The sequence below is a fragment of the Nomascus leucogenys genome, chromosome 3, assembly GCF_006542625.1.
Source record: "Nomascus leucogenys isolate Asia chromosome 3, Asia_NLE_v1, whole genome shotgun sequence".
Classification (NCBI taxonomy): Eukaryota; Metazoa; Chordata; class Mammalia; order Primates; family Hylobatidae; genus Nomascus; species Nomascus leucogenys.
In genome coordinates this window covers 117,807,528-117,827,893 of record NC_044383.1, presented here as the reverse complement: position 1 = coordinate 117,827,893, position 20,366 = coordinate 117,807,528, and the positions used below count along the sequence as shown (strand labels likewise).

At 39.4% G+C, this 20,366-nt stretch overlaps 1 protein-coding gene across 2 annotated transcripts; it reads right to left on the bottom strand.

The window, feature by feature from the left end:
* Positions 1-8,893: 8,893 nt before the first annotated feature.
* On the bottom strand, positions 8,894-20,017 carry ARG1 (arginase 1). 2 transcript variants are annotated; one of them, XM_003255715.3, is made up of 8 exons: positions 19,908-20,017; positions 16,517-16,589; positions 13,913-14,087; positions 11,808-11,967; positions 10,514-10,608; positions 10,066-10,170; positions 9,731-9,867; positions 8,894-9,479 (listed from the first exon to the last, which is right to left on the bottom strand). In XM_003255715.3, the coding sequence occupies exons 1-8, from the start codon at positions 19,962-19,964 to the stop codon at positions 9,313-9,315; spliced, it is 969 nt and encodes a 322-aa protein (XP_003255763.1). In that variant the 5' UTR covers positions 19,965-20,017; the 3' UTR covers positions 8,894-9,312. The 2 variants fall into 2 exon arrangements, with proteins under 2 accessions (XP_003255763.1, XP_030665548.1); XM_030809688.1 differs by lacking the exons at positions 10,514-10,608; positions 11,808-11,967.
* Positions 20,018-20,366: the final 349 nt, after the last annotated feature.

Genomic DNA, 20,366 nt, shown 5'->3' with positions numbered 1-20,366 from the left:
ACGTGATTGTTTCATGACTCCATTGGAATGAGCGTCAGCTGTGTGCCAGGCAGTGTGCTGGCTGGGGTCAGTAGGAAATGGGGTACTCTATGGGTCCTACACTACAGTTGGTGACTGACATTGGCCTAGGAGTTAAGAGTTATGGTGGGTGGAGCCAAGATGGCCGAATAGGAACAGCTCCGGTCTCCAGCTCCCAGCCTAGCAACACAGAAGACGGGTGATTTCTGCATTTCTGTTTGTTTGAGGTACCGGTTTCATCTCACTAGGGAGTGCCAAACAGTGGGTGCAGGACAGTCGGTGAAGCGCACTGTGCGCAAGCCGAAGCAGGGCGAGGCATTGCCTCACTCGGGAAGTGCAAGGGGTCAGGGAGTTCCCTTTCCTAGTCAAAGAAAGGGGTAACAGACGGCACCTGGAATATCGGGTCAGTCCCACCCTAATACTGCGCTTTTCCAACGGGCCTGGAAAACGGCACACCAGGAGATTGTGTCCCGCACCTGGCTCGGAGGGTCCTATGCCCACGGAGTCTCGCTGATTGCTAGCACAGCAGTCTGAGATCAAGCTGCAAGGCGGCAGCGAGGCTGGGGGAGGGGCGCCCGCCATTGCCCAGGCTTGCTTAGGTAAACAAAGCAGCCAGGAAGCTCCAACTGGGTGGAGCCCACCACAGCTCAAGGAGGCCTGCCTGCCTCTGTAGGCTCCACCTCTGGGGTCAGGGCACAGACAAACAAAAAGTCAGCAGGAACCTCCACAGACTTAAATGTCCCTGTCTGACTGACAGCTTTGAAGAGAGTAGTGGTTCTCCCAGCACGCAGCTGGAGATCTGAGAACGGACTGCCTCCTAAAGTGGGTCCCTCACCCCCGAGCAGCCTAACTGGGAGGCACCCCCCCAGTAGGGACAGACTGACACCTCACTCGGCCAGGTACTCCTCTGAGACAAAACTTCCAGAGGAACTATCAGACAGCTGAATTTGTGGTCTTATGAAAATCCGCTGTTCTGCAGCCACTGCTGCTGACACCCAGCCAAACAGGGTCTGGAGTGGACCTCTAGTAAACTCCAACAGACCTGAAGCTGAGGGTCCTGTCTGGTAGAAGGAAAACTAACAAACAGAAAGGACATCCACAGCAAAAACCCATCTGTACATCACCATCATCAAAGACCAAAAGTAGATAAAACCACAAAGATGGGGAAAAAACAGAGCAGAAAAACTGGAAACTCTAAAAAGCAGAGCACCTCTCCTCCTCCAAAGGAACGCAGTTCCTCACCAGCAACGGAACAAAGCTGGATGGAGGATGACTTTGACGAGTTGAGAGAAGAAGGCTTCAGACAATCAAACTACTCTGAGCTACAGGAGGAAATTCAAAACAATAGCAAAGAAGTTAAAAACTTTGAAAAAAAATTAGAAGAATGGATAACTAGAATAACCAATGGAGAGAAGGGCTTAAGGGAGCTGATGGAGCTGAAAGCCAAGTTTCGAGAACTACGCGAAGATTGCAGAAGCCTCAGTAGCAGATGCGATCAACTGGAAGAAAGGGTATCACTGATGGAAGATGAAATGAATGAAATGAAGAGAGAAGGGAAGTTTAGAGAAAAAAGAATAAAAAGAAATGAACAAAGCCTCCAAGAAATTTGGGACTATGTGAAAAGACCAAACCTACGTCTGATTGGTGTACCTGAAAATGACGGGGAGAATGGAACCAAGTTGGAAAACACTCTGCAAGATATTATCCAGGAGAACTTCCCCAATCTAGCAAGGCAAGCCAACATTCAGATTCAGGAAATACAGAGAACGCCACAAAGATACTCCTCGAGAAGAGCAACTCCAAGACACATAATTGTCAGATTCACCAAAGTTGAAATGAAGGAAAAAATGTTAAGGGCAGCCAGAGAGAAAGGTCGGGTGACCCACAAAGGGAAGCCCATCAGACTAACAGCTGATCTCTCGGCAGAAACTCTACAAGCCAGAAGAGAGTGGGGGCCGATATTCAACATTCTTAAAGAAAAGAATTTTCAACCCAGAATTTCATATCCAGCCAAACTAAGCTTCATAAGTGAAGGAGAAATAAAATACTTTACAGACAAGCAAATGCTGAGTGATTTTGTCACCACCAGGCCTGCCCTAAAAGAGCTCCTGAAGGAAGCACTAAACATGGAAAGGAACAACTGGTACCAGCCACTGCAAAAACATGCCAAATTGTAAAGACCATCGAGGCTAGGAAGAAACTGCATCAACTAAAGAGCAAAATAACCAACTAACATCATAATGACAGGATCAGATTCACACATGACAATATTAACGTTAAATGTAAATGGGCTAAATGCTCCAATTAAAAGACACAGACTGGCAAACTGGATAAGGAGTCAGGACCCATCAGTGTGCTGTATTCAGGAAACCCATCTCACATGCAGAGACACACATAGACTCAAAATAAAGGGATGGAGGAAGATCTGTCAAGCAAATGGAAAACAAAAAAAGGCAGGGGTTGCAATCCTAGTCTCTGATAAAATAGACTTTAAACCAACAAAGATCAAAAGAGACAAAGAAGGCCATTACATAACGGTAAAGGGATCAATTCAACAAGAAGAGCTAACTATCCTAAATATATATGCACCCAACACAGGAGCACCCAGATTCATAAAGCAAGTCCTGAGTGACCTACAAAGGGACTTAAACTCCCACACAATAATAATGGGAGATTTAACACCCCACTGTCAACATTAGACAGATCAACGAGACAGAAAGTTAACAAGGATATTCAGGAATTGAACTCAGCTCTGCACAAAGTGGACCTAGTAGACATCTACAGAACTCTCCACCCCAAATCAACAAAATATACATTTTTTTCAGCACGACACCACACCTATTCCAAAATTGACCACATAGTTGGAAGTAAAGCTCTCCTCAGCAAATGTAAAAGAACAGAAATTATAACAAACTGTCTCTCAGACCACAGTGCAATCAAACTAGAACTCAGGATTAAGAAACTCACTCAAAACCGCTCTACTACATGGAAACTGAACAACCTGCTCCTGAATGACTACTGGGTACATAATGAAATGAAGGCAGAAATAAAGATGTTCTTTGAAACCAACGAGAACAAAGACACAACATACCAGAATCTCTGGGACACGTTCAAAGTAGTATGTAGAGGGAGATTTATAGCACTAAATGCCCACAAGAGAAAGCAGGAAAGATCCAAAATTGACACCCTAACATCACAATTAAAAGAACTAGAAAAGCAAGAGCAAACACATTCAAAAGCTAGCAAAAGGCTAGAAATAACTAAAATCAGAGCAGAACTGAAGGAAATAGAGACACAAAAAACCCTTCAAAAAATTAATGAATCCAGGAGCTGGTTTTTTGAAAGGATCAACAAAATTGATAGACCGCTAGCAAGATTAATAAAGAAGAAAAGAGAAGAATCAAATAGATGCAATAAAAAACGAAAAAGGGGATATCACCACCAATCCCACAGAAATACAATCTACCATCAGAGAATACTACAAACACCTCTATGCAAATAAACTAGAAAATCTAGAAGAAATGGATAAATTCCTCGACAAATACACCCTCCCAAGACTAAACCAGGAAGAAGTTGAATCTCTGAATAGACCAATTACAGGCTCTGAAATTGTGGCAATAATCAATAGCTTACCAACCAAAAAGAGTCCAGGACCTGATGGATTCACAGCCGAATTCTACCAGAGGTACAGGGAGGAACTGGTACCATTCCTTCTGAAACTATTCCAATCGATAGAAAAAGAGGGAATCCTCTGTAACACATTTTATGAAGCCAGCATCGTCCTGATACCAAAACCTGGCAGAGACATAACCAAAAAAGAGAATTTCAGACCAATATCCTTGATGAACATTGATGCAAAAATCCTCAATAAAATACTGGCAAACCGAATGCAGCAGCACATCAAAAAGCTTATCCACCATAATCAAGTGGGCTTCATCCCTGGGATGCAAGGCTGGTTCAACATACGCAAATCAATAAATGTAATCCAGCATATAAACAGAACCAAAGACAAAAACCACATGATTATCTCAATAGATGCAGAAAAGGCCTTTGACAAAATTCAACAACCCTTCATGCTAAAAACTCTCAATAAATTAGGTATTGATGGGACATATCTCAAAATAATAAGAGCTATCTATGACAAACCCACAGCCAATATCATACTGAATGGGCAAAAACTGGAAGCATTCCCTTTGAAAACTGGCACAAGACAGGGATGCCCTCTCTCACTGCTCCTATTCAACATAGTGCTGGAAGTTCTGGCCAGAGCATATCAGGCAGGAGAAGGAAATAAAGGGTATTGAATTAGGAAAAGAGGAAGTCAAATTGTCCCTGTTTGCAGATGACATGATTGTATATCTAGAAAACCCCATTGTCTCAGCCCAAAATCTCCTTAAGCTGATTAGCAACTTCAGCAAAGTCTCAGGATACAAAATCAACGTACAAAAATCACAAGCATTCTTGTACACCAATCACAGACAAACAGAGAGCCAAATCATGAGTGAATTCCCATTCACAATTGCTTCAAAGAGAATAAAATACCTAGGAATCCAACTTACAAGGGATGTGAAGGACCTCTTCAAGGAGAACTACAAACCACTGCTCAATGAAATAAAAGAGGATACAAACAAATGGAAGAACAGTCCATGCTCATGGGTTGGAAGAATCAATATCGTGAAAATGGCCATACTGCCCAAGGTAATTTATAGATTCAGTGCCATCCCCATCAAGCTACCAATGACTTTCTTCACAGAATTGGAAAAAACTACTTTAAAGTTCATATGGAACCAAAAAAGAGCCCGCATCGCCAAGTCAATCCTAAGCCAAAAGAACAAAGCTGGAGGCATCATGCTACCTGACTTCAAACTATACTACAAGGCTACAGTAACCAAAACAGCATGGTACTGGTACCACAACAGAGACATAGATCAATGGAACAGAACAGAGCCCTCAGAAATGATGCTGCATATCTACAACTATCTGATCTTTGACAAACCTGACAAAAACAAGAAATGGGGAAAGGATTCCCTATTTAATAAATGGTGCTGGGAAAACTGGCTAGCCATATGTAGAAAGCTGAAACTGTATCCCTTCCTTACACCTTATACAAAAATTAATTCAAGATGGATTAAAGACTTGAACGTTAGACCTAAAACCATTAAAATCCTACAAGAAAACCTAGGCAATACCATTCAGGACATAGGCGTGGGCAAGGACTTCATACCTAAAACACCAAAAGCAATGGCAACAAAAGCCAAAATTGACAAATGGGATCTAATTAAACTAAAGAGCTTCTGCACAGCAAAAGAAACTACCATCAGAGTGAACAGGCAACCTACAGAATGGGAGAAAATTTTTGCAACCTACTCATCTGACAAAGAGCTAATATCCAGAATCTACAATGAACTCAAACAAATTTACAAGAAAAAAACAAACAACCCCATCAAAAAGTGGGCAAAGGACATGAACAGACACTTTTCAAAAGAAGACATTTATGCAGCCAAAAAACACATGAAGAAATGCTCATCATCACTGGCCATCAGAGAAATGCAAATCAAAACCACAGTGAGATACCATCTCACACCAGTTAGAATGGCCATCATTAAAAAATCAGGAAACAACAGGTGCTGGAGAGGATGTGGAGAAATAGGAACACTTTTACACTGTTGGTGGGACTGTAAACTAGTTCAATCATTGTGGAAGTCAGTGTGGCGATTCCTCAGGGATCTAGAACTAGAAATACCATTTGACCCAGCCATCCCATTACTGGGTATATACCCAAAGGACTATAAATCATGCTGCTATAAAGACACATGCACATGTATGTTTATTGCAGCACTATTCACAATAGCAAAGACTTGGAACCAACCCAAATGTCCAACAACGATAGAGCGGATTAAGAAAATGTGGCACATATACACCATGGAATACTATGCAGCCATAAAAAATGATGAGTTCATGTCCTTTGTAGGGACATGGATGAAATTGGAAAACATCATTCTCAGTAAACTATCGCAAGGACAAAAAAATCAAACACCGCATGTTCTCACTCATAGGTGAGAATTGAACAATGAGAACTCATGGACACAGGAAGGGGAACATCACACTCCGGGGACTGTTGTGGGGTTGGGGGAGGGGGGGAGGGACAGCATTAGGAGATATACCTAATGCTAAATGACGAGTTAATGGGTGCAGGAAATCAACATGGCACATGGATACATATGTAACAAACCTGCACATTGTGCACATGTATCCTAAAACCTAAAGTATAATAATAATAATTAAAAAAAAGGAATTAAGAGTTACGGATTCTTTTAAAAAGAACTAGTGAATTTAACCAACTGTATTTCAAATTCATATTTCTAAATACATTCCTCCTAGAACTTTATTTTCTTTGTAGCTCATGTTATTACCATCACTAAATCATTACTGGCCATGCAAGTCCAGCTAAAAATTTATATAATGGTAAAAGTAATTTTTGCAGACTTACCTTTTTTTCCTTTTTTGTGATGGAGTCTCGTACTGTCACCCAGGCCGGAGTGCATTGGCACACTCTTGGCTCACTGCAAGCTCCACCTCCCGGGTTCACGCCATTCTCTTGCCTCAGCCTCCCTAGTAGCTGGGACTACAGGTGCCCGCCACTACGCCCAGCTAATTTTTTGTATTTTTAGTAGAGACGGGGTTTCACTGTGTTAGCCAGGATGGTCTCAATCTCCTCACCTCGTGATCTGCCACCTCGACCTCCCAAAGTGCTGGGATTACAGGCGTGAGCCACCGTGCCCGGCCCCTGCAAGACTCATTCCTAAAATTACCCAGAAAAAATGCTAGAAATTATTTCAAGTGTTTATCTTAGCATAGCGTCAATATATTCTTGCTGCCTTGAGGAATTTATTGCTTTTTGATCCTAGAATGAGGATAAAATTGTGACACTAGTATTATACAAACAATAGAGGAAATGAAAATCAATATAATCACTTTCTCAAGGACATAAACATTCTAATTAATTTATTAAAAATTCAGTTTTCCCTCTCTAGCTTAAAAACATGGGAATATAATTTCCCTGGATAGGCTTTTAAATACGTTTTTAATCGGAGACTAATAGAAGACAAAAACTTTATTAGAATACAGCAGAGGGGAAAAAAATGCCTTTATGTATGTTTATCACATCCTAAAAGTTTTTCTTTTTGAAAATTAATAGTAAATTTAGAGTAGCTCTGTCCAGTATGACTTTCTGCAATGATGGAAATGTTCTTTAACTGTGCTATTCAATACACTAGTTAGCAGCTACATTTATCTAGGAGGCATTTGAAATGTGGAACTGAATTTTTTAATTTTATTAATAAGCTTTAATTTAAATGACCACACGTGGCTACTGTATTAGACAATATATCTTAGAGTGAGATCCATTATAATTGCTCCCATCTAAAAGTAATTCAATAAAATGTTTGTCTTTCAAAGTCCTAGGAGTTAGAGGTAACAGTTTTTAAATTCTGTGTTACATTTGAAAAATAAGATTGTAGGGGCTCTTTATCATATAGCTGTTAAAAACACAGGAGAAATCCATTCATGGAGCCTACCTTTTTTACAGAACTCCCTGGGGTTTTCACATGAATTGCTGGGAGGAGAAAAACTGCTTCCCTTGTTTTGATTACTGTTTACTCTGGTTTGTTTTTTCCTATTTTCCTTACTACACTCCAGAGCCAAGATGAGTTTTTAGGATATAGCTAATGAGATATACTGTAACTGCAGTGAGTGAAGGGTGAAACGTTGGAAGCCATAGGTAATTTTAGATGACATCCTCAGCTGAATTAGTAATTATTAAAAACAAACTAGCAATTTGATTTATGTGGCTCCTGAGTAGATTTTGGGGAATATGTTGTTTTTTTTTTTTCAGGGTCTCAATTCTGTTGCCCAGGCTGGAGTGCAGTGGCACGATCTGAGCTCACTGCAACTTCTGTCTCCTGGGCTCAAGCAGTCCTCCCGCCTTAGCCTTCTGAGTAGCTGGGACTACAGATGTTCACCACCATGCCCAGCTAGTGTGTGTGTGTGTGTGTGTGTGTGGTGTGTGTGTTGTGTGGTGTTGTGTGGTGTGTGTATTTTTTGTAGAGATGGGGTTTCGCCATATTGCCAGGCTGGTCACAAACTCCTGGACTCAAGCTCCTTGTCCTCCCAAAGTGCTGGGATTACAGGTGTGAGCCACCACATCCAGCCAGGAATATCTTCCACCTCCCAAAAGGCTACTTGAATAGCAACCATGCTTTTAAAATATTAACCAAAATCATGTTTGAGGTTTAGAAAAAGTAAAACATGGACATCTAGCCCAATGAACTTGGAGATTGCCCAAACCTATTATTACCCATTTTACAGTTGAAGAAAACAGAGCCAGGGAGTTTAAATAGCTTCAAGGCCTCGTAGTGTTTTGGGGATGATGATTTCACTGTGACTTTTCAAATGTTTTGTTTTTTAAATTTTTTTGGTTTTTAAGAGACAGTGCCTCACCTGTTGCCAAAGCTGGAATACAGTGGTGCGATCATAGCTCATTGCAGCTTTGAACTCTTGAAATCAAGTGATCCTCCTGCCTCAGCCTCCAGAGTGACTGGGACTACAGGCATGCGCCACCACACCTAGCTAATTATTTTATTTGATTTTATTTTTTTAGAGACAGGGTCTTGCTGTGTTGCCCAGGCTGGTCTCAAGCTCCTGGCCTCAAGATATCCTCCCATCTTGGCCTCCCAAAGCAGTGGGATTATGGGCATGAGCCTGTAATTCATAAATACGTCCTGCTTAGTAGTTTTAAGCAGGACGTATTTATGAATGTGGCGGGGGAGTGTGTGTGTGTGTTGCATGTATTTAGAAATATGTAGACACAATATAATCTTGTTATAGAGTTTATTATTAAAAATCACATCTTTTGAATGACATGGACACATAGTACCTTTCCAGATGGGGTAGCTTTGTCTCCTGATTCCAAGAGTCCCACTCTATGTATGGGGGCTTATGTAAGTGTGCTTATTTTTAATGCCAGCAAATTTTTAATTGGAAATCAATGTACGCTTCTCTTTCTAAGAATAAGTCTTTTGCCAAGTTAGAAAATATAAGCTTTTAAATTTCAAAAAAGTTAGAATTTCCACATCTTGAATTTTACACCAAGAGGGAATTTGTTGAGTTTATACTAATTGGAAAAACATTTTTCTGAAAGAACAAATCTTTAGGAGGATAACTCTATGCTTAAGAAAATGATTAGCTTTCTAATTATGCCATTAGCTATGAGATTGATGTCGGATATTTCCACATTTACTTAGGTGGGTTAAGGTAGTCAATAGGCTTGTGATTACCCTCCCGAGCAACTCCGAAACAAGCCAAGGTTATTGCTACTGCTGTGTTCACTGTTCGAGTTACTTCTTCTGGTGTCTTCCCCAGGGATGGGTTCACTTCCATTATATCTAATCCTGAGAGTAGCCCTACAACAACAAATTGTAATAATGTAATTTATAAAATAGTTGACATTTTGAAATTAGTACAGACAGACTTGAAAGATTATCCACTAACAGAAAAAGGTAGTAACCGATGGAAAACACTTTAGTTATTGCATCATGTGACTGATGGACATTCTGAAAGTGTCAGCTGGGACTTGGTTTTCAGGTCAAGGAGGTATAAATATATATTAGTCAAGTGTACACTTGCTTCTCTATTCCCTTAGATTGTTAACTACCTGTTTTGTAGATTTCTTCTGTGATGTAGAGACCTTCTCTGTATGTCAGACCTCCCACGACTGGTGTGCCAGTAGCTGGTGTGAAAGATGGGTCCAGTCCATCAACATCAAAACTCAGATGAATTGGCCTTTTCTTTCTTTTAAAAAGTGGGAAAGGATTTCAGTTTAAGGTTGATGGCTTCACATTTCATAGATAAATAATCTGTTACCTTGTTTTGTAAAAAGTAGCAACCCATTATTTCACGTAAAGACTTTATTAATAACTTACATTGGTTAATGTCAGTAGCAACCTTTTATGTTACACACACATGTGTGCACACACAAAAGCATCCTACCTTCCTAGTAGATAGCTGAGTGTTTCTTCCATCACCTTGCCAATTCCTAGTCTGTCCACTTCAGTCATTGAAAAGTATTTAATGCCTAGAGTTTTCAAAATGTAGCTATAAAAGAGAAATTAAGATAATTATAATTAATAAGGCTGACTGTGCCTGCCTGTCTCCTTTTAAGGGAAATATAAATATAGTGAAATGTATAAAACATTTAGGTTCTATGAACCTAACTCAATATAGTTTTATTTGTATTTATGTTTAACAGCAAGTCAATTGAGATTTAATTGCCTACATACATACATATGTATGTACATGATATAAATATATGTGTGTGGGTGTATGTGTGTGTGTGTGTCTTGATATTTAATTTTCTCTCATAGATTTGGTCAGTAAAGCATATCTAGCACACAAAGGGACAAAAATGAAGGCAAATCACATCAAGGAATAAGCTTACTGTTCCCCAGGGTCCACGTCTCTCAAGCCAATATACACAATATCCTTGGCAGATATGCAGGGAGTCACCCAGGAGAATCCTGGCACATCGGGAATCTAAAATTACAATGTTTTCACTTGGTTATGTATGATTCTCTTGAACAAATCTTACATTCAAAGGTAAAGACTTATTGGATTGCGTATATCTTATACTTAGAATATAAATATAGAAGAAATCATGTAAAAATAATACACAATTAAGAAGAGAATGTGTGCCTCCCCTTGATTGCTTTGACTTTGCCTTGAACCACTTGGCATTTACCTACTTTGTGTCCCCATTCCTGCTGGGCCCTTCTTTCCCAGGGCTCCTCTATAAAGAAATGATTGTGCTCCCATTACTTTGGTAGCTTCCTTCTTTACTTCCCTTTCTCAGTAAGTCCTTAATCCAGAGGATGGCCTAGAGCAGCTGAGGGAAATTTGTGACCTATCCTTTGGTTATTCACATGATAATATGACGATATCTGCTTTGCCCTCCAGGACGTTTAGTTTTTCCCACGTACTAGGTAGATACTTTGCAAGTTTATAAACCCATCCCTTGGTCATTAGTTCAAAAGACGTTATTTCTGAGCATTTAACATAGGGAGGTTTTAACCTCTTGTATCATCATAAGGACCAAATATTTAATTATATCAATAAAAACTGTTTTTATTGATATACTATGGCATATCAACAAAAGTTATAAGCTGTAATATTAAATCTTAATCTAACATTTTATTTTCCATCTTTTAGAAAAGAACTTTCTAGGGAGCAGGGAGATAGTTCTTTCTCTTATGATTTAGATAGGTGCTTCTCCCGGTAAATATATTAGTTCATAAACCATTGTATCTGAAATTTTAAAATTTCTCTTTTGAAAAGGCTCTATGATATAGAAGGACTACTCAGTAAGAATGCAGAACTGTGTGGCATGTAGTGGAAAGAGGAAGGAATGAGGAGACATGGTGCTAGCCCTTGCATCACTATAGGCTTTGCATATATCTTGGGCAAGTTGGGTAACCTCTGAACCACCACTGACCTGTTTATAAATGATTACTCTCTGCCCCACCTACTAAAAGGATAGTTTAAGAATTAGCAGAGAAAATATATATTAAGTCAGTTTGCAAGGCAGAGATAGATAACCCTTTGCTTATTGGCTGCAGAGAAAATGATTTGAGATTACACCAAGAATAAGATAACATGGATTTTCTCATTTCCCTTCCACCTCCTGAATGTCTACTAAAAAGTATTCTATTGCACTAGAGTACCAACCAGTCTTTTACCTTTCCTTTTAGTTCCTTCAGGAGGAAAGATACCGGTTGTCCGTGTAAATTTCCAGTTGTGGTTGTCAGCGGAGTGTTGATATCAGTGTGAGCATCCACCCAGATGACTCCGAGATCAGGGTGGACCCTGGCATGACCAGAGATGCTTCCAATTGCCAAACTTTTGGGGAAAAAATTTTATGTGAACATCAGGTTTGCAGTGTCACTACATACATCATATTATTCACTCACTTAAATGCTCCCACTTGGTTTTCCTTTAAGTCACAGGGTCTGATATTTCTGATAGGTTCTAAATTGGAGATGCCCATTAGTTATAACAATAGAGAAAGCATAACTTACACTTAATGCTTACTAACTAGTTATATTTGCATCAATTGCATTACTAAAAAAAATTGTGATTTTTTTTCCCAAAATCCACCTTGTAAGAAAACCACAGATTAGAGCTTAGCCAAAAAAATAAATGAGTATAAAAATGCTAGCCACACAAGAAATTCCTTAGCATGAGACACTGTTCAATTCTCAGAGTTAAGTTTGGATCATGTTCTGCACACTCATCTCTCTTGGTAAATACTTAATTCTCTCAAGTGAATTATGACAAAGTCCTTCAATTTTTCTTAAAATCCAGCTCTTTTATAATTTGAGAGCATCACTCAGAAGTTCTTACATGTTGTTACTCAGAAGTTCTTCAGCCAGCGTATGGCATGTGTTCTCTCATTCTATTCAATGCATCTATTTACCCACTCAACCAGGAACAAAGTTCATCCCAAATACTTCAAGCTCCAGACATTTTGCTGGAATGGAAGACATAAATGATATCTTGCACAGAAGTTAAAAGTTAGGATTTATTAGGTTGGTGCAAAAGTATTGTGGTTTTGCCATTTAAAAACTGCAATTACTTTTGCACCAAGCTAATACTATACAATGCCTGTATTCTCCCATTTGTGAATGTTTAAGTATCACTCAGCGAATCATGAGCTTTTAGATTCTTGAAGTGGAAGCAATCATACCTTAATGTTCAGGTATGGATTATTCAGTGTGACTTTTGTTTTCCCTTCAGGTTTCTTGTCTTTTGCCATGTGCCATGCTTAAAATTTCCACTTAACAAATTTCTCCACTTAAAAAAGAAAGCGAGCCTCAGTTTCCCAATTGCAGTTTTGTTACAGAGGCCTTGGCAACAGTTTGGCTTTAGAAGACGAAGCCGAGGAGACCTGAAGTCATTGACTGCTCAAGAGCCATAGAAGTGTTTCTGCTTTTAGATCTAATCAGGCCTCTCTGGTAAAATTATCCTAGGCCTTGGGAGTAAATATTTTAAAAGGCTCATGCACAAAAATGGTCTTTGCCACATTATTTGTAATGGTGAAAATTATAATGCAACCTGAATATGCGACAATACGTACATATATAGCGATGTAACCCCTTGATGAAAATCATGCAGCAATTAAAAAACTGATGCTTATGATGCTTATGCACATCCCATGAAGCAACAAGGAAATTTGCACTGTACAGTGAGAACACAACATAGACATCTGTCTCTCTCTCTCTCTCTCACACATACACACACGTTAAACAAAGTCATCACGTACAAGAAAAAAAAAGATGTCATGAAAGAAATGTGCCAGATTTTCAATTCTGGTTGAAATGGTTGCTAGAGAAGTACAATTACCACATTTTTTTCTTGTGTGTGTGTCTGATGCTTTCAAAAATGTTATGATCATTACTTTTATAATGAAAAACACATACTTTGAAATTGTTGACCTATATGAGTTGTATATATTATCGGCAATTAAGAACAAATAAGCTATGAATTGCCTCACGTACTTATTGAGAAATGTAAGCTTGTGATGAATATTCAGATGAAATCCATTCATTTTTCATACATTTTCTGCTGTACTAGGTCAAAATACAGATATTGTAAGACTTCAAATTGAGCTAAGTCTGTTTCTATAATAAAGTTAGTAACCTATAAAATTTTTTTAAAGGCAGAAAATTTGACATAAAATATAGGTCAATGCTTTTCTGTTTATATTTCTATATTTTCTCTCTTCTTATGGCCTTGGTTACACTTCCTTTGTGCCAGATTCCCATAGACAGTTGTTCTACAAGACCTGTGGTCTCCGCCCAGCACCAGGCTGATTCTTCCGTTCTTCTTGACTTCTGCCACCTTGCCAGCCAGCTGCTCGCTTGCTTTTCCCACAGACCTTGGATTCTTCACAATTTGAAAGGGACTGTCATTAGGGATGTCAGCAAAGGGCAGGTCCCCATAATCCTTCACATCACACTCTAAAATTAAAAGTTTTGAGTTACTAAATTAAAAAGTAGGTTATAAATCAGTCTGTGTAGGATGATCTCAATTGTATAAAATAGGCATATATTCACAAGTATAAGCAAAGGAAAAACCTGAAAGGTCTGTAAATCTCGGGAAGGTAGACCCATGTCTGCTTTTGCTTGACATCATGTAACCAGTACCACACACTGGTGCGGCTGTATACCGGGCTCTCAGTGAACACTTCTTGAATCCATCCAGTTAAATTAGACACCAAAATATAGCAGTGATAATCTTCTGGTTTGGGCTTAATAGGGAATGTCATTGTCTCTGTCTCTGTCTCTCTCTGCTTATGTGCTTTTTTACCTTTCTATAGTAAGCATGCTTCATTTTGATAATAATTAAATACATATATATCGATATATATATATATGTATTCTCAGAAAATTTAGAAAGCACTGGTGTATTTTCATCTGGAGATACACACACATACAGACACACAAAATATCCATTGAACCTGCCTCATAGTGGTATTATCATAAATAAATAAGAATATGTGAATATGTGCTTAGCACTGAGCCTAACACTTTGGAAACTTAGGAAATAAAGCTTTTTAGTTATTCTTTTTAGTAAGGAAAAATTGCAGGTAACCCCAAATTCCTAAGGACTGGGTGTGCTCCCTAAAAGGCCTTGAATTAGGCTTGAAAAGTAGAGAGTTTCATGTAAAACTGTGATATGGCATCAGTTTGGTGTTCTGAACTAATTGGCCATTAAATATGGTATTTGTTACATGTCTGTGTGAATCTGATTTAGTAATGCCTCCAAGAAATTTTACCTGATACAACACGTGACCAAATTATGCTTGTCAGTTAAGGGACAAGTACATTTACCCAGGCATTCTGTTCTCTACTGGGTGTCTGTATTTGTCTTTTTTTTTTTTTTTAAAGATTTACGAAGTGTAATTCTTGTTCACTAAAACTCACTCATTTTAAGTGTGCAGGTCAATGAGTGTGAAAAAATCTAGTCTTGAAACCACCACCACAATCAAGATTTAAAACACTTCCATTCTCCCTCGAATTCCATCCTGCCCCTTTAGAGGTAATTCTTGCCCCCAACCCCAGGAACAGCTGATCTGCTTTCTTTTGCTATGCTTTTGTCTTTCCAGAATGTTGTATCAGTGGAATCACGCAACGTGTAGTCTTTCGTGTCTTATCATGCTGCTTTTGAGATCTACCATGTTCTTGCCTGTGTCTGCAGTCCCTTCCCTTTTTTTTTTTTTGGAGATGAAGTCTTGAAGTCTCGCTCTGTCGCCCAGGTTGGAGTGCAGTGGCGCAATCTCAGCTCACTGCAAGCTCTGCCTCAGGGTTCAAGCCATTCTCCTGCCTCAGCCTCCCAAGTAGCTGGGACTACAGGCGCGTGCCACCATGCCCAGCTAATTTCTTGTATTGTTACTAGAGACGGGGTTTCACCGTGTTGCCCAGGCTGGTCTCGAACTCCTGAGCTCAGACAGTTCGCCCACCTTGGCTTCCCAAAGTGCTAGGATTACAGGCCTCAGCCACCATGCCCGGCCAGTCCATTCCTTTTTATTGTTGAGTAGTATCTCATTGCATGGATGTGACACTTTTGTTTAACCATCTACCAGTTGATGGGCATTTTGCTGTTTCCATTTTTTGGTTATTATAAATATTGCTGCCCCCAAACATTCAAGTACAAATCTCTTACCCAAGAGAAGTGAAAACATATGCACACAAAGACTTGTACTTGAATGTTTGTAGTTGTACTTCTCTGCACCCAGGAGTAGAACTGCTGGGTCAAAATGTAAATATATGTTTACCTAAGAAACTGCCCACCTACATTCAAAGTGGCTATATCATTTGCATTCCCATCAGATATATGAGGGTTCTAGTTGCTCCACATCCTGACCAACACCTTATCAGAATCTTATATGTAAAGATAACAGAAAATTGAGCCCATACTTTAAAAATAGATGTAAATTTGTATTTGCATGCTTATGTATATGTATGTATATATACACACTGCACAAACACTAGGTGCTGTTGTTATTATCATTATTACTGTTTTATTTTATTTCACAAATAGGTGTCCCCTTGCTAGTAGCATACTTCCTGCTGCACCTTGCCTTCCATTTGCTGTTCCCCCGGCTCCCCTACCATCCACCCCAACCCCTGTTCTTGCACACGCAATTTATCTTATACCATAGTTTGGCTGGAAAGACAAAATATCTGAGTGAGGATGTACATCCAGCAATGCTTACTGAGCATTCTCCCCGTGCCCTGCTCCTTTTGTAGGATGTGTATCTCAGGTTATAGCCAGTACCGCAATTCTGGTGTAAATATTCCAGACACACTCCAGGTTCACAGGGGCCTGCGCCTTCCTTCAGAGTGGGGAGGAAATCAGGCTGATCATTTTTCAACTTAACAATTACCTTGTTCTTTAAGTTTCTCAAGCAGACCAGCCTTTCTCAATACTGTAGGGCCTTCTTCCACCCCTCCTCGTGGCTGAACAATTAAAAAATAAAGTACTTCAGACATTATCATGACCATCAGATGCTCACAGCAGGAACCCTTTTCATTATTTAATCAGTTGAACTGTAACTATCATTTTTTGAGCTCCTACAAAGCCAGGAATTTACATCATCTCTTTTAATCTTCAAAACAAGGTAGACTGAATGACTCTTATGCCAAATAGAAATAGAATCACAAAGGTTATATGGTTTTCAGACTGGCACACAGCTAATGAGTGGCAGAGCCTATGTTCATATTCAGGTCTTTGGACTCCAAAACCTACATCCCCTCTTCCCATCAAACCATGTTATCAACATAGGGAACACATAGTTTGTGCAAAAGCAGTCTGGTAGATAAGATCCAATAATGAAAAGGCTTTTGGCTTTGAGTCCCTCATAAGCTGACAGGAGATATGGGCATTTAACCCCAATTACAATACATAGCTGCTTCAACGATGACATAAAATGTCTTAGTAACAAAAACAGGGTGCCCTTAACACTGTCGGGAACGGGGTGTGTCAGTAAAGGCTGCAAGAAATAAATGCTGTTTAAGCTGAGTCTTGCGACACGAGTAGGTAGTTAGGAAAACAAGACAGCGTGATGGAGAAACTCTGCAAACCAAGGGAACAATTGGGCAAAAGCATCGAAAGAGTATGACATGAAAGAGACCTACGTGCATGTACTCACAGCAGTAAGCTAGAGCTCTTGGGGAGAAAGCAGGCAACAGAAAAATTCACCACCTGGGAGCTGAAAACTACAAACAAAGACCAACCCAGTGATTTCAAGTTTTGGCCTGCTTAACAGTAGATGGGAAGTTCTACCCTTGCCGTTTTGACATTAGGGAAACTAACACTCTTCCTCCAAGGGGCAAGTCTTCCTCAGCCCCCTGAACAGTTAGAGGTTTAAAGGCACAGTTCCTTTCTGTATCTTTCTGATTTTAATTTCCAACAGAGCTTTTAGATGCAGAAGATTATTACATGTTTTCAGATGAGACAATGTGTTAAAAGACACGTGTGTCTATCTTTAGGATTGGGGCTGTGGCATCAAAGTTAGCAAATATTTCTTCCCCATTCAAAGGAACAGAAGACTTGCCCTGGGTGCCAGGCAAATCCTTGATGTCAAATTCCTGTCCCTGGCAGCCACGGACCTGCCCTATCCTCTGCCTGACACATGTTGCTTCTTTACTTCCTTTTTGCTTGACACATCTCCCTCTCCCCAATCAAGTAAACATAATTTCTCCTTCTTTCAACCCCAATAGGGTGCTGCTTGGTTCATGTTTTGCCTTTAGTTTTGTGTCTGTTTTTGTCTTTTTCTCATTGTTAGATTTCAGTCCAGCTTGCTTTACATTTGGGGCACTATATTTTGTAGTGTAGAGCTGACGTATAGTAGATACTCAATCCTCAGTTTGATAAAACTCCTTGGCTTTTTTACCCTTCTCCCTTTCAGACTTCAGAACAAAGCTCATAGACCCCTTAGTTGACACTATATTTGCTATAACACAGCCATTAAATTTTCTAGAATTCTTTTTTATTTGTTTTATTCAAATGGCTTCTCATGATTGGGCTTTCCTCTTGCTTGCTCTATCTGCCCACTTTGGAAATTGCTTTGTCAGCTCCACCGAATTTCTAAGCTGGGCCCAATCCCTAAATGGCCACAAGTATAAGGTCGCCTTTGGAGTTGAATAGTCTGAAGAGACATCAATGCAAATCAAGGGCATAGGCATTGGAATTAGATTATCTTGTCTGGAATTATGCAGTCAAGGCTGTGTGATGTTGAGCACATTACCAAACCTCTCTGAGCCTTTTTTTAACCCAACTGTAAGGTAAAAATAATACCTACCTTATTGTTTGTTCGCTGCCTTGCAAACCTTTCAAGGAGGTGAGACAGGGATGAAGCCCTTTCTCAGACTCAACATTTTAGTCATCTGCCCTCTAATCCTTTCCTTTTGCCTATTTGTCAAGCTTGTACCTCCTTTAGGTGAGGACAAATACTTATATGTTGGCCATTTTATCCTCTCTACTCTATGACTTAGTGTAAAAAATCTCTCTCTCTTAGTCCTTACAATCATGAGACAATGAACTCCATTCTCATGACCATGTTTTAATGGGAGGAGGGTGGTAGAAGGAGGAGACTTGCTTCCCTTTTGTCAGTTTTTTAAATTATATATTTATTACAATCTGTTCAAGAGTGGGTGAAAACAGTGTGGATTTTAAAAGGAACACTTCTGTGTCAGCAAAATGTCCCTGTGTTTGGGAGAGACTTTTGGAGGATTTCCAGGGGAAGCAAAGTAGTATTTACTGACAGTCCAAATGCAGTTTGGGCCACTAACCTCTGGCCTCTCTCAATTTGTTTTGCAGTAAAAAGTCAGAGTACACAGCAAGGGTTCCAAATTAAGAGGAAGCAAAACGCTTCCCAGATCCTGAGAAACCTGGAGAAAATCAACCTTAGTAGTTTCAACTCACACGTTGTCTTGTTTGATTTTGTTCTTTGTTTTTTATCCACTTTAAGCACAGATGCATGTTGAAGTCTATGGTGTTCTGTCATCACACTCTCTTTACTAGAATAAGTGTGCCCACGCAGAAAAAAAAGTGTATTCAAATGTTGCTGGCATGTGTGGATTCACAGCTGGTGGCTCTAAGGAAGTCTGGGAGTTTCATAAATCCATTAAAATCCTTTTAGAGTTGCCAACCTGCAGTAGGGTTTTCTTTCTTTTTTTGTTCTTTTTTCCCCATCCAAGTGAGGCACATAAAGGATTCTACCTAGTCCATGAATGAACAGTTTCATAGAATCATCAAAACTCTAACATAACATGAATTATTCACCAAGTTGCATGAAACAATAATATTTAGGTTATCCAAATTATAAGAAGTCTGAAGGTTACCACCAAACTATTAAATTTTTCTAGGCATTAATTACATAACTAAACAAATGTATTTCTTAAAATTCTCTCTTCCTCTACATACACACAGTAACATCAAAAACAACAAGAGCAACTAAACCTAAATGAGTAGCTACAATGCAGAAAGAGTCCATTTCAATTCAAAGAAAAATATTTTCTCCTTAAAAATATGAGAAAACATTCTGTAGGTTCAAATGAATTTAGCTTTGGCTGAGATCAGGAGCCACAAGAGTAAGTGGGTATGTGACTATAATTATACAATGTTGGAAAATGGTGAGAGGACTTTAAAATATGCATTTCCAGGCCAGACTGTATCAGAAAACTGAACTAACTAGACAATAACACCTTACAAATTTTGAAGTCCAAAATTTTCAACTAAATTCCAGGAATTCAAAGAAAGACTTTTTTCCCTACCTGTCCCTTTGAGAAAGGAGCTCCAATAATCCCTATGGTTCTGGACTTGGCGCTCATGCTCTGACACTTCTCTTTGCTGCACTTGAGCTCTCCAGTCAATCCTCAGTGACAGAGGGCACATCTTTTTTTTTCCATTTATACTTGGGTTGAATAAACAACCTTTATTCTAATGAGGACAGCTGGCTCCACCCACTAAACCAAAGAATGACAGTCAACAGTCTTGCAATTTTTCATACATGGAGTAACTATAATTCCTCTGAGTCTAGGTCTCTAATTAAGTGACAATTATTCATGTTCTTACTTCACACCCTTTTAAAAAGCCAGCCAGAAAACATTAACCTGACTTACACAATTGACAAGTTTCACAACTACAGAAGAAGTCCTATTGTTCTGGCTCAGCGAACTCAGGGCAAGGCACTTTCCTCCTCCAGATCTCTGAAGACCTTCTTTTAGAAGAAG

Coding starts and splice junctions, on each gene's coding strand:
- ARG1 (XM_003255715.3), bottom strand. CDS start 19,964: ATGAGCGCCAAGTCCAGAACCATAGGGATTATTGGAGCTCCTTTCTCA. Junction 10,609..11,807: donor TGAAGGAACTAAAAGGAAAG/GTAAAAGACTGG, acceptor TTGTAATTTTAG/ATTCCCGATGTGCCAGGATT. Junction 9,868..10,065: donor CTCAGCTATCTACTAGGAAG/GTAGGATGCTTT, acceptor ACTTTTTAAAAG/AAAGAAAAGGCCAATTCATC.